Source organism: Arachis hypogaea, chromosome 15 (assembly GCF_003086295.3).
Source record: "Arachis hypogaea cultivar Tifrunner chromosome 15, arahy.Tifrunner.gnm2.J5K5, whole genome shotgun sequence".
NCBI classification, from domain to species: Eukaryota; Viridiplantae; Streptophyta; class Magnoliopsida; order Fabales; family Fabaceae; genus Arachis; species Arachis hypogaea.
Genome location: NC_092050.1, coordinates 97,190,711 through 97,203,978, shown reverse-complemented (window position 1 = coordinate 97,203,978; position 13,268 = coordinate 97,190,711). Strand labels below are relative to the sequence as shown.

General features: G+C 37.4%; 1 protein-coding gene and 1 long non-coding RNA gene across 2 annotated transcripts; both read right to left on the bottom strand.

The window, feature by feature from the left end:
• Positions 1-7,739: 7,739 nt before the first annotated feature.
• On the bottom strand, positions 7,740-9,939 carry LOC112748636 (uncharacterized). Its single transcript, XM_029293228.2, has 6 exons — positions 9,885-9,939; positions 9,303-9,423; positions 8,975-9,196; positions 8,642-8,866; positions 8,431-8,540; positions 7,740-7,830 (listed from the first exon to the last, which is right to left on the bottom strand). The coding sequence occupies exons 1-6, from the start codon at positions 9,905-9,907 to the stop codon at positions 7,752-7,754; spliced, it is 780 nt and encodes a 259-aa protein (XP_029149061.2). The 5' UTR covers positions 9,908-9,939; the 3' UTR covers positions 7,740-7,751.
• A 1,538-nt stretch (positions 9,940-11,477) lies between these two features.
• LOC112750425 (uncharacterized) lies at positions 11,478-12,372 on the bottom strand. Its single transcript, XR_003175777.3, has 3 exons — positions 11,888-12,372; positions 11,760-11,822; positions 11,478-11,616 (listed from the first exon to the last, which is right to left on the bottom strand). It is a non-coding gene; the product is annotated as an uncharacterized lncRNA (long non-coding RNA).
• Between the last annotated feature and the right edge of the window lie 896 nt (positions 12,373-13,268).

Below are 13,268 nucleotides of genomic sequence, written 5' to 3'. Positions count from 1 at the left end.
CACATGAGTTAGACGCTGAAACGTAATTAGTCTCCCAGGATTTAACCAATCTGGGTTGCTATCCTCGAAGACAACCTTGGCCTTCATGCACAGTCTGAGGATGGTGCTGGGGTACCAAAGCCTGGCACCCGAATCAATCTTCTCAGCTGACTCTTGAATCCCCTCAGCTATAAGTTCGTGCACATTGATATCTCCACCTTGTACTAAGCAATGTACCATAGTAGCTCGAGTGACGTTGACCTCAGAATTATTTGCTGCTGGGAGGATAGATCTCCTCACAAGTTCAAACCATCCCTTGGCTTCAGAGCTGAGGTCTCCTCTCTTGATGAACCTGGGCCTCTTATCCGCATACCTTTCCCAGTCAGCTCCTATAACACATATGTCACTCACAATTTGTTTGAGTTCATCATCATCAGGGCTCCTACTTACTCTTGCTTGATAACCGAGCTCATTAAAATGTGGTGATTTCAACTGAAGAGTCCTTGTTATAGCATTGGGACTGAAATCCACCTCTCTCCCTCTTACGTAACTTTTGAAGGTGGGGGCCTTGGTTTTGTCTTCTCTGACCACGTTTGCATAGAACTCTTTGATAAGGTTTGCATTTATCTTCCCTTCCGGGTTCGTAAGCCTTTGTCAACCCCTTTGTTCAATCTTCTCTCAAATCTGTGGGCACTCATCCTCGTCAATTTGGAACATTAACTCAGGCAGTATCTTCTTGAGCTTTATCTGTTCAAATTCGAGTTCATGGAATGTAGTTTTGAATCTCTTCTCATTGAAAGGAATTCTCTCCACTGGTTCCTTCCTCTTTTTCCTCTTGGAGCTTGATGATCCCATGAGTTTGAGTTGATGTGTGAGGAGGGTGGAAGGTACGGATAGATGAAGAATTTGGTTGGTTAGGACAAGGTGTGATGAAGGGAGTTGGTGAGAGTGTTGATGCCAGGACATTTTGGCCAGTTTCACTGACCTTTTCTTTACTATTTTTAAGTTAGTTTCATGCATTTTCTTAGGAAATAAGCTAGTTTTGGGTGGATATTCACTTACATCTTGATTCAAGCATACATTGTGCATTTTACATGATTTCATCAGGATTTTGCATGAATTATATGATAAATTAGATGATGCATGATCCATGATTAAGAGCAAGACTTTGATGCACTTTGTTTGATTGATTTCAAGCCAAAAGAAGAAGAGAAGAGCCACATTAGTGGCTAGGTTAGTTACACTAACGTAGGCACTAACGTGGAAGGAAGGAAAGCCACAACGTTAGTGAGAAAAGTTAGTGGCATTAACTTTGAAGAAAGGAAATGGAGCCAATGTTAGTGACACTTAACATTATCACTAACGTTGGCCAATGCTCATAAGTGGCCACGTTAGAGTAAGTTAACGTGGCCTCTAACGTTAAAAGGGGGAAAGGAAGCAAACGTTAGTGACATTCAACATTGTCACTGACGTTGGCCTAAGTGCACAATGCCACGTTAACTCCCACGTTAACTTAGTTAACGTGGGAACTAACGTGAAGAGGCAAGGGTGGTCGACAACGTTAGTGACACCCAACATTGTCACTAACGTTGAAAGCAACCACACAACCCCAAGGAGTCACGTTAACTTCCACGTTAACTTAGTTAACGTGGAAGTTAACGTGAAGAAGAGAAGTTGTCGACAACGTTAGTGACACCAAACATTGTCACTAACGTTGCCAACACAAGCCACAAAGAGCCACGTTAACTCCCACGTTAACTTAGTTAACGTGGTAGTTAACGTGGGCAAAAGTCCCACCTGGCAGCCTGACCATGCCTTCTTCAAACAAGAATAACTTGAGCCACAAAACTCCAAATGAGGTGATTCCAGTGGCATTGGAAAGTTAGATTCCAGATCTTTCCAAGAATATATGGCACTATATGGTTGACACTAAATTTGAGGGAGAAAACATGCCCCGAAAGTGCAATGATGAACATGGTATCAACCTGTATTAAGGCCAACTGACCTCTTCACCTTCCAAGAAGTATAACTCGAGTTGTAGAGCTCCAAATGATGCGCTTCCAAAGGAATTGGAAAGTAGACATCCAGAGCTTTCCAAAAATATATAATAGTATGGGGTGGACACTAAGTTTGAGCTTCAAACATGGGAAATCGCTAGCGTTATTGGCAATCAACATTTCCAGTAACGTTGGCATATATGCCAGCGACCATGTCCACTTCAAAGGAGCATAACTTGAGCTACAGAGGTCCAATTGAGGTGATTTCAGTTGCGTTAGAAAGCTGACATTCAGAGCTTACCAACGATATATAATACTCTATAGTGGGCATGAAATTTGAGCACAAACAAGAGGCATCTTTTAAGCCCCAAAAACACCAACTGGGCAGCAAGTGCAACGTTAGCCACAATAACTTCAGCACTAACGCCACACTTGTAGCGTTAGTGTGGCTAACTTTAGCACTAAATTTAGCACCTGGACCTCAACTTAACTCACTTCTCTCTCAAGTCCACTTCCAAGCTCAAGCAAGCAGGCCCACAATTGTCAACCAATCAAGGCCACAAGAAGCATCTAGAATAGGAATTTTTATTTAATTGTAATTTACTTTTCATTTCATTTTGTAATTTAGGAGAGCCTATATAAAGGCCTTAGTCTTTTAATTGAAGAGATCTAGGGCTAGACAAGGGGAATTCTGGAATGAGGGATTGAAGAGGGGTCTTCAGACTCCCTCCCCTCACACACTTTTCCTTTTCTTTCTTTGTACTTTTCATTTATAAATTTGAAGTTTTATTTTCAGTTTTTATCTTCATCTTTACTTTTCTGCACTTTCTTTCTTTTCTATTTTTGGTAGAGCAATGACCAACTAACTCTTTACATTGGGTTAGAGAGCTCTATTGTCATTCAATGGATTAAGTGTAGTTCTTATTCTTCTTCTTCTTTCTCTTCTCTTGATTTTACTTGAAAGCTTTCGATCTTCATCCAATTGGGTAGTTATATTGGAAAAGAAACTATTCATACTTGGATCTCTTCTGAACCTTGGAAGAGGAATGAAGAGATCAAGCTAGAAATGCTTTCTCATGCTGGACCAAATTGGGTTTGGATGGATATGTGACTATAATCCTCTCAACACTTGGTTTGGGAAATGCATGTGGTATAATCAGTGACCATACTTCATATCTTCTCATGAGCAATTGACCAAGGAATTGGCTATTGATCAAGATTTGAGAGATTGAATTACCAAGGAATTGGAATTCGATCACTTAAGATTGCCAAGGAGATCAATGAGTGCATTGATTGAGGAAGAGATGAGAATGAACTTGATCTGGAGTATTGCAATATCTCTTGATCCCAATGTTCATTTTATTTTTAGTTCTTACATTTACTTTTCTTGCCATTTTACTTTTCTACACTTTATTGCTTTCTTTACTTTTCTGTCAATTTACAATTCCTTGTTGCTTATCCCTCCAATCTGATTCGTCTAACTAGGATAATCAATTAACCAATGATTGCTGAATCCGTTAATCTCTGTGGGATTCGACCTCACTCTTTTGTGAGTTATTACTTGACGATAATTCGGTATACTTGCCGAAGGGAAATTTGTTGAGAGACAAGTTTTCCGTGCATCAGGTTTATGCCGCCGTTGCCGGGGATTAATTGTGATTAACAAACTACCGGTTGATTGACTTACTAGATTAGACACTTTTCTTTTGTCTTTGTTTTCTTTTGTTTCTTTATTTTCTTTTGCTCACTAACTGTTTGTGATATTGCCTCACTGGGAATTTTCTCATCTGTGACAATGGAGATTCCGATTTCTTTTGGTGATTATTGTTTGAAACAGAGCTTTCTGCAGGAAAGAAAGGAGCATCCATCATGTTTTAGTCAATCATATTTCATGGGAAACTCTCCATCACCACATAATGATTCACTTTACTATGCTCATGGTGGGTGGGAGTATCAAGAACATAAAATGGGGTACTTTCCAGAGCCACAAAATGGTCCATATTTTGGTAAAATTGATCACTACTCAAGTTGTGGCTGGGAAGATCATAATCAAAGAGATTTCACTCATTCATACCCCATTCATCAAGAGCCATCACCTCTCAATTATACAACCTCACCTCCAAGTTTTACATGCCTAAATTCTTCATCATTTGAGTATGCCTCAGCACAAAAGTCTATCCCAAATCCATACAATTCATTTCACCATTCACAAAACTCAATCCACTACCCACAAAAGTCATACCACTTTCAGAACACACAACCACAAAACAACCAATTCCATTCACAAGCCAATCTCGACCAATCATTACAACCTACCCAACCTCCTTTAGATAAACTTGCTAGGATGGAACTCATCATTGAAGAATGCAGAAAAAGTAGAATAGAGGAGAGACTCACTAGGATAGAACTCCTCCTTGAAGAAAGAATAAAAACAATCGAAGAGGAGAAAATAGCAGAAAGAGACCATAAAGAAAAATTGAGACAGAATGCACAACTCTATTCTGAAGAACAATTCATTGAAGAGCTGAGATCACAAAGAGAGACCACTTCACTCTCTCCAGAAACAGAGGAGTTCATTCAAAGGTCAAGAAAAAAGGAGGAAGTCAATCAAGGGAGTCCACACTCCAATGAAACAGAGAGTTGCATAGAGGGTGAGTTCATTGAACCACCAATTCAAGAAGTTCTTGATGAAGAGGATGCTTCGACCATCATACAATACCCAAGTCCTGAAATCAAGATGGTAAAGGCAATCAACATGAACACTAACAAAAGGATGGTGACCAAGAAAAGAAGGACAATATTCATGAAGAAGAAAAGGTCAACCAAAAGCCATCCCACCCCTACCCCAACAAGAAAGTTTACTCAAGCTAACAACAGAAGAAAGCTTGCTGGGGGGAGGCACTCAAAACAAGGGGCATTAACTGGCTCCTCTTTCCTCCTGAGGTCATTCCTCTTAACAAACTGGAAGAAGAGGAAGAAAGTTGTGAACAACATGTCAAGCTAATGACATTAAAAGAGCGCTTGTTGGGAGGCAACCCAACCGTAGGTAACATTTTCTTGCTTTGCTTACTTTCAATAATTTGGCATATGATTGCATTCTAAGTTTGGTGTTGCCATGCAACAATTTGATTTTCAATCTTCACTGGGTACTTGCAACATTCTAAATTGATAGTGTCACACTAAGTTTGGTGTTGCCACTTAACTTTCATGCAAAGTACCATGCCAACACCACTCATTAATGCAATCACATTGTCTCTGTTTTACTTCTTGTGCTTTTGTTATGATCCATAATCTTGCTTGCTGAAACACATGCATACTCACACTTCATTTTAAGACATTCATGATCCATCATAAACCCCGTCACCACTGTTTTAATTGTTGCTTGAGTATAAGCAATCATTCTATGTCTGGTATGGGAAGGGAAAGAATAGGAGGAGAAGGGCAACAACAATGAAGATAAAATACAAGGTGGTAAAGTTCCTTTCTTCTCTTACTGATTTCCAGCATTTTAATTTGCATGATTGTCTTCTATGTTCTTTGTATGTATGTGTGCTTTCTCCTTGTGAATAAGCATGTCAATTCTTTTTATTGATTAAGGCTATGTTTTCTAGTCTGAATGTCATTACTGCATCCTTACTTTGCTTACTAGTATGCTTGTCCCTGTTGAATCAAATGAAAAGAGAATGAGTGTTTTATAAAAGACCAGAGTAGAGTTCATACTATGGAGTAAGTTCATGAGTTTATGGTATGGTCATAAGTTAGCTAAGTTGGTTCAACCATAAGGTGGGAGGACAACTATCTGTCATGAATACTATGCTTGAGACACACCCCAAGAGACTAGCTAAATAAGAAGATCCTAATAAGAAAAAGGGAAAGAACAATCAAAGTTAAGGAATAAAAGAAAAAGAACAAGCAATAAGGCTAGGCACCAAGGGTTTTTAATCTTGAGGCATGTGTCTGTGGTGCTCCTGTGTGAGGGATCTACTTGGATGAATAAGCTCTTAGGGGTGCCTTATCACTTGGTAACTTGGGTTAACTAGCACACACAATTCTATCTTAAGCTAACCAAAGATTCAATTTGGGATATACAATTGTTTTTCAGCTTAAGGTTAGTAATGTGGTAAAATATAGAACAAATGGGATTTAAAGGCTCAAAGTGGTTAACAAAGGTAATTGAAAAGGGTAGGCTTAATTTGGATAAGTGAGTTTAAACAAATAATGGCCTCAATCATGTGCAAGCATGCAAATATAATAAATATTGGACATATAAGATAAAACAAAATATAGATTACAATCATAGAGAAGTAAACACACAAGAATGAAATAATTATGGTTAAATAATGTAACCATACATAAAGGCTCAAATCTTTCACAGGTTGTGTGTTCTTTAGCTCAAATGTCATGTTCCAAATACAACTCAAGCAAATTTATCATTAAAAATTTTGAAAAATTAGTGAAATTTTGTTCCAAAGATAGAGTCTTAAAAGAAACTTATTGTCTTTTCAATCAAGTAGAACATGCATGCAACTATCCTAACCTATGCAATTTATTCTATTCTATAGAAGAAAGAAAATCTAACTAAAATATCCTAATTATTGGTGCTAGGGAAGAGAAATTACCTCCGGAAGTCAGGTACTGGCCGACCTCCCCGCACTTAAGGCTTTGCACCGTCCTCAGTGCCGTCTGTCAGGAACAGGGGTGGGCTGGTAGAAGTATCTCCACAATCGGGACCATCATGAGGGCTTAACTGCGGTTGAAGAAGGCTCTGCCACTAATGCTCTTTTAGTGCCTCTTCTTGCTGGGGGTTTAGGAGTCGCTTTCTCCTTTCCTTTCTTGGTGGCCATCCTGAAAAGAGAGGAGAAAGTAAATTAAATTCAAATAGATATATAGCAAGGAAGAGAACGGAAGAGTGGTGATGGATGCACATTAGGATGTAGTTGACATTAACACATGCTCTCGAGTACATGTAAAAAGCCAACAATGAAAAATAGTCAGTACATCGAAACATAAGTGCACTACAAGAAAAACACCAATTCAGGTACACTTGAAAAGTGTAGCCAAAAGTGAAAAAAAAATGATGCCTTAGGCTACGGCTACGCTTTTTAGGCTAGGGCTACGCTTTTTGGGGTAATTCCTATTCGGCCGTTGCCTATTCTCAAAGGCTACGCTTTTTTGCACCAAGGGCTACGCTTTTGGTGTTTGGGAATAGGGTACGCTTTTCAAGTGATGCTGTCCAGGACCAAAGGCTACGCTTTTCAGCTTCCATTTTTGTCATAATAGGCTACGCTTTTCAACGCTACTACATCACCTGTAAAGCGTAGCCATATTGTATACCATAGCTACTTTTTATAAGTGTAGCCTTAGGTCCTTTATTTTTTTTTTTTTTGTATACTATAGCTACTATATATAATTGTAGCCTTAGATCTCACTTTTTTTTGTATATATATATATATATAATATTCTACTAATTATTAATACAACATAATATTTAATAATATAATTACATGTATAATAATTCAGCATTTTTAATTAAATGAATTAAATATTATAAAATAAAAATAAATACATAATTATACTAAAGAATTTCTTTATATAATAAAAATTATCTGTAAATAAAATATATTTATAATGATCCAAAAGTATTAATATTCATACGTCTCACACTAAATTAAACATAGCTATATCAAAATAAACATGAAACCACTTAAAATTTACTACTAATACTGTACCAAAAACTAAAATATTGTATCCTACATCAATTCTGTCTTCACCATTTTATTTTTTGAAAGAGGAGCTTAACACAAACAGTGGAGCAATTCTATCTTCACCATTACCACTTCCTATAATCCATGCCCTGCCAAAAAGGTTAAGAGAGAAAAAAAATTCACATCAAAATTCACATCAAAATTCACATCAAAATTCACCATTATTTGGATGATTAAAGCTCGTAATCTTTACAGGGGGTTTTCCCTCTCCAACATGTTCAGATATTGGAAAGCTATGCTTTATAGATAAATCTCTAGTTTCCTTTGCTTTTGTATGGGAGAACCCTTATCCCCAATTTGTATTATCCTACTCTCTTCCTAATGAAATTCTTATTTTTTCAAAAATAAATAAATAAATATATCAAGGATAAGGTGAACAGAAAAGAATGTCAAGTTTATGACAAAGTGGTTTATTGATGCATTTTCAAAGAGAAAAAAATGCCAATATAAACCAGGATGCCTCTCTCATCAGTAACTGTCATCTTTACATTACTGCATCATGATTGTTTGAACTTTTAACGAAGTTCCCATTTCGGAAATGCAAATGGACTGGCCATCCTACTTTGGAGTATATTTCTATATTTCACTCTCCATATAAATGTTTCCTTATTTTCTTCTCTTCAATTTAAAATAGAAAATAATATCAAAGTTCTAAAACAGGAAAGGAGGAGAAGGGTTGGGTTTAAAACCTTAGGTATCGCTGGTAACTCTGAGACTCTGCAGTTTCAAATACATAAAGATATAACCCCGAAAGCACCAGAAAACATGTTTGCCACGTAGCAACTGAATTCCCAATTCCCTGTAAGATGAGGGCTATTTAGGTTTTTGATTTAACGAAAAAAGTTATTATCTCAAATATAATCGCTAACGGAAACATTTTTAAAAGGTTTGCAGAAGTACCTTCCAAACTAGGATTCTACCATCAACAACTAGATCACGACTCCAAGGAGCAAGTTTAGAGTGTAAACTATCAGGTGTAGGCTGATTACATGTTTCCATAGTCTTGCGCAATATGCTCAGCAGTTCCATGATTCTACAAAATCTCTCTGGTGAAAAGTGAATGCAAAGATTTGGCACTTGAATGGATATACATGTCGATGGGTAACTTGGATGAGGCACTTTAATCTTCAGAAAACCAGAGGCACAAACAGGATAAGAACAAATTATGCTCAACAAAAATACGATGCAGATCATTACTGTAGTACAGTTTTGATAAGTACACGACAGACAAACCTGATTAATAAGTACTGCCATTCCACACCTATCAATGACAGAATACACATTATCAGCTTCTTTGGCCCATGGTGAGATTATTATTTGACTATCATGAGTTGGTTTAACCAAACTGCAACTCCCAAAATCAGAGCCACAGTCCGTAAAAAAGGCAGTAAAATCACGTCCTGATATGTAAAATCGAGAATAAAGATTATGCCTCTGCTCATCAGACTGGCTTTCCTGTAAAAACACCAAATCATACAAGAGAAGGCCAAACAACAAAAGTGCAACTCAATTCCCCACAGCTCAAAAGTGCAACTCAATTCCCCATAGTCAAGCAGCATACCGCAGTGTGTAGTGTAAAATGACCAAAGTCCAAAAGAAAATGACTATCACATCTGGCTGAACCACGAGATCTGAGAGGAATTCTAACTTTTGGAGCATCAAGATCAACATTGAATGCAAATCTGAAAGATCAAGAAGAAACAGGAATCTGTAAATGAGCCTTCTATGCCTTTCTAAGTTAACTGAAAAATTTAATAAGATATTCGAAGTTTGTTCATCTGCGTAAAAACGGTGGAAAATTTTCCCTTGGGGCACAATAACTGCATTAAACTACACATCTCATGAAATGTGGTTCAAGATGATCCCTACCCTGGAAATTCTTGTTAGAGGCAATAAAGAATTGGATCGGGACACAGGAGAATATGTCTCTAATACTCCGTGCAATTTTCATATTATGTTTGGGAATAACACACGTACAGAAATTATTGTGCATCTTATCTTTTATCCTAGCTTCATGTTATTTTCTTCTTATTTATGGCTACTCTAATCCAGTACCCAATATATTCAAAGTAACAAAAAGATTAAAGACAGAAAATAAAACATAAATAATAAGAAAATAAAGATAAAAACAAAGAGAGATAACCTGCTTTTCTCCTCTAAAACCATCTGAAATTGCTCCTGTGCTCTACGAGTCACTTTCTCAATCTTATAATTCAGTTTTAAAATCATTACAATTAACCAAAAATTTTCAATCAATCCTACTTGAAAGACACAAGATTCTGCAAAACCACTATTTTTCAAACACAACATAATGATCAGAGAAATTAAAGTGTATACTTACATTTTTCAGCGAGAGCTTGTTGGGCAGTCCCTTGCAAAAGCCCAGAATATCCACAGTTGTTACAGCTTCCACCACCGCCTCCGCCATTGTACCTACCACCACAGCTATAGCAAGCACCATCACCACCGCCTCCTTCTCCTCTGTATCCACCACCACGCGCAATAACCGCGACCACCACTGCCATAGCTCTTGAATGGCTCTCACAAAAAGCTTTCCCTACAAAAATTTAAATTCAAAATAAGCATGATTACAAGAAAGGCATCAAGCTGATATCCATTTACATAGAATCAGCTTCATAATCCACAATGCATTATAATTTCTAAGAGTTGCATCAAAACCGAAGTTCATATTCTTTCTACAAAAGCACCGCAAACAGAAGTCTTTTATGGAAAATAGCACAACTCAAATTTTATTATTTTTCTTACAACAATTATATTAAATCAAATGTAGTAGAAACACACCAGCCAAGAAGAAACACTAGGCCATTCAGGAAACAAATGAATACAAAAGTGCTTTTCCATCCAGGATTGGTGTAAATAGAAGCTGCAAAATGAATATGAATTTTAATAACAAAAAGATGAAGTAACAAACCATGTTTTTAATTAATGCATGAAAATTAGTTCAATAGTTCATAGCCCCAGAAGTAAAGATAAGATATCCACATGTTTTCTTTTTCTCTAAATTTGCTTCTTCAAAATTCAAAATGTGGACATTGCTTTTACACACATCAACCTTGATATGAAGACTATTAATCACAATCCCAACAGTTCCGATCAATGGCTTTGCAAGCATAGCAAACATCAAAATACTCATTTCATTTGTGTCCCAATCTAAACCCAGTTTTAGGACTTGCTGTGAAATACCAAGAAAATGCTCATTTCATTTATGTCTGAATCAAAACCTGCCGAATTGCATACTAGGCAGAGCCCCAATAAGATGATGGCGATGTGGATTTTAGCCATTTCGTGCAACCACCTGAATACTGCAACAAGTTCAAGAGGATTTCAATTAATTCCAAGTACATAAAAAAATATGTCAATTGTGTGCATATGCCTCAGATTCAACACATTGAATCTCAAACAAGAACAAACCCCTCTCAATGTATAAAAGAATGCACAGCTTCTAGGACTAGTAGAGATGGATCACTTAAAAGATGGTGCAAAAGAAAACTAAAATGGAACATAATGTTGATTACTCATTGAAGCTGGCAAAGTGCAGTTGGAAACTTGAGCAATTCATTCACTTAGAACCATCAAGATTTAGGATAAAAATTCATTCATGTGATTTCACAGGAACAACTTTAGCTTAAAACCTAATTATGTCAAATATTCTTAATAAAATATCTAAAACTACTATTTTTCAGGTTATAATATTGAAATGTGAAGGAAGTAAAACCTGATCAACATAGTTGACCAACGCATCCCTTCAAGACCCACACTAGGAGGGCATGAACCCAATGAAAACTCCTACAGCTCGACACTTTCCTACAGAATGATTTCCCTAGTTTAGCACGCACGTATGAAATTTCCAGCACCTATTGCTTCCGTTTATGCCAAACACAGAAAGGAATCATAACAAATTGAGAATCAGAAGGTGAAACCCCCAAAATTAGAAAACCTAAAATTAGAACCCAAAACCCCCAAAAATTCACAGAACCAATTAAAAATTGATACATACCTTCTGTATCTCAATTAGCCATTGCAGTTCATCATCACTATCAAAATCATACACACCTTCGAACTACAAAGTGAGAGCGAGTTAGATAATGAGCAAGAAAGAGAGGATACAGAATAGAGAATGCTTACCTGGTGACAGAGGATATGACGATGGTGTTGAGCAGTGACAGTGAAGAGATGAGCGGCGACGCAACGGCTTGGAGACGGTGCAGCAGCTCAGCGGCGAGCTCCAATCGATGGCAGCGCCGCGACAGAGCACGAAGGCGGCGATACATCCCTCCTTCCTCCCTTTGAGCTCGTCGGCGGGGGCACAGAAGCCCAACGGTAGCAGAACGGCGACTTAAACAAGCCCTAGTAGTGGTGGTGGAGCTTCAGCGGCGACGGAGCACCTCCTTTTTCTCTCCTCCATCGCGTTTCCTCTCATCCTAGAGCTCTCTCTCTCACTGGTGCTCGACGACGACGGTGACGGCGGCGGAGCCCTAGACGGCGTCGTCCTCTCTTTCCTTCCTTCCCTTCTCCTCTCTGATTTCTTCTCTCTTTCGTGTTTGTGTATGTTGAGTGAGGATGAGAGTGTGTGCTGCACTGCTGCGTGAGTGAGGGGGAGGGCCAACAATATTTTTACTAAGTGTTTATTGAGGATTCTCATATTAGGAGACATTTTAAAAGCGCACCCGAAACAAAAAAAAAATAAGTTACTCTTTAAAAGCGTTCTCTTTGATGAGAAAAGTGTATTCACAGATATTTAGATAAGGCTACGTTTTATAAGTGATTTCTAAAATACCTAAGGCTACACTTTTTAAATGATGCCACAATTGTGTATCCTTTTCTCATATAAAAAGGCAACACGGAAAAAAGCGTAGCCTATTCTATGAATAGGCTATGCTTTTCAAATGTAGTTTAAAAAAAGTGTGGCTGAATGGGTATTTTTCTTGTAGTGGTGGATGCAAGGTGTTTATTGGCATGCCGGAAAAGGGCATGAGTAGCATAGACCAAGCATCAGTTGTAACAAGCCAAAATGTTTGTATTGATAATTAAATTCAATTAAAACAATAGTAAAGAGAATTTGTGAAAAGCAAGCATTGAATAGTAGAGTAAAGTAATGTAGAAAAGTGCATAATGCTATATGGGCTTTTTCACAAACACATGGCATGCATGGTAAATAAGATATAGAAAGTATGAAGGTGAACATGCAAGTAATCCCTTAAAAATAATAATTGTCAAACAAATTGCAACAATCCACAAGCATATAATGAGGACTAATGACTCAAATAAATTTCTAACACCATGTAAAAAGGAAAAGAAGAAGAAGGAAAATATGAATAATGAAAAGAAAAAGAAAAGAAAAGGAAAATAATATATAAAATAATAAGAATGATAGAAAAGAGAAGAAGGAAGAAGAAAATAGAACCTTGATAATGGAGGTGAGAGAGAGAGAGAGAGTGAGTGATAGGTGAGATAGAAGGAAGAAGGGAGAAGGAAGAAATAAGGAGGGAAAAGAAAAATTAGGATT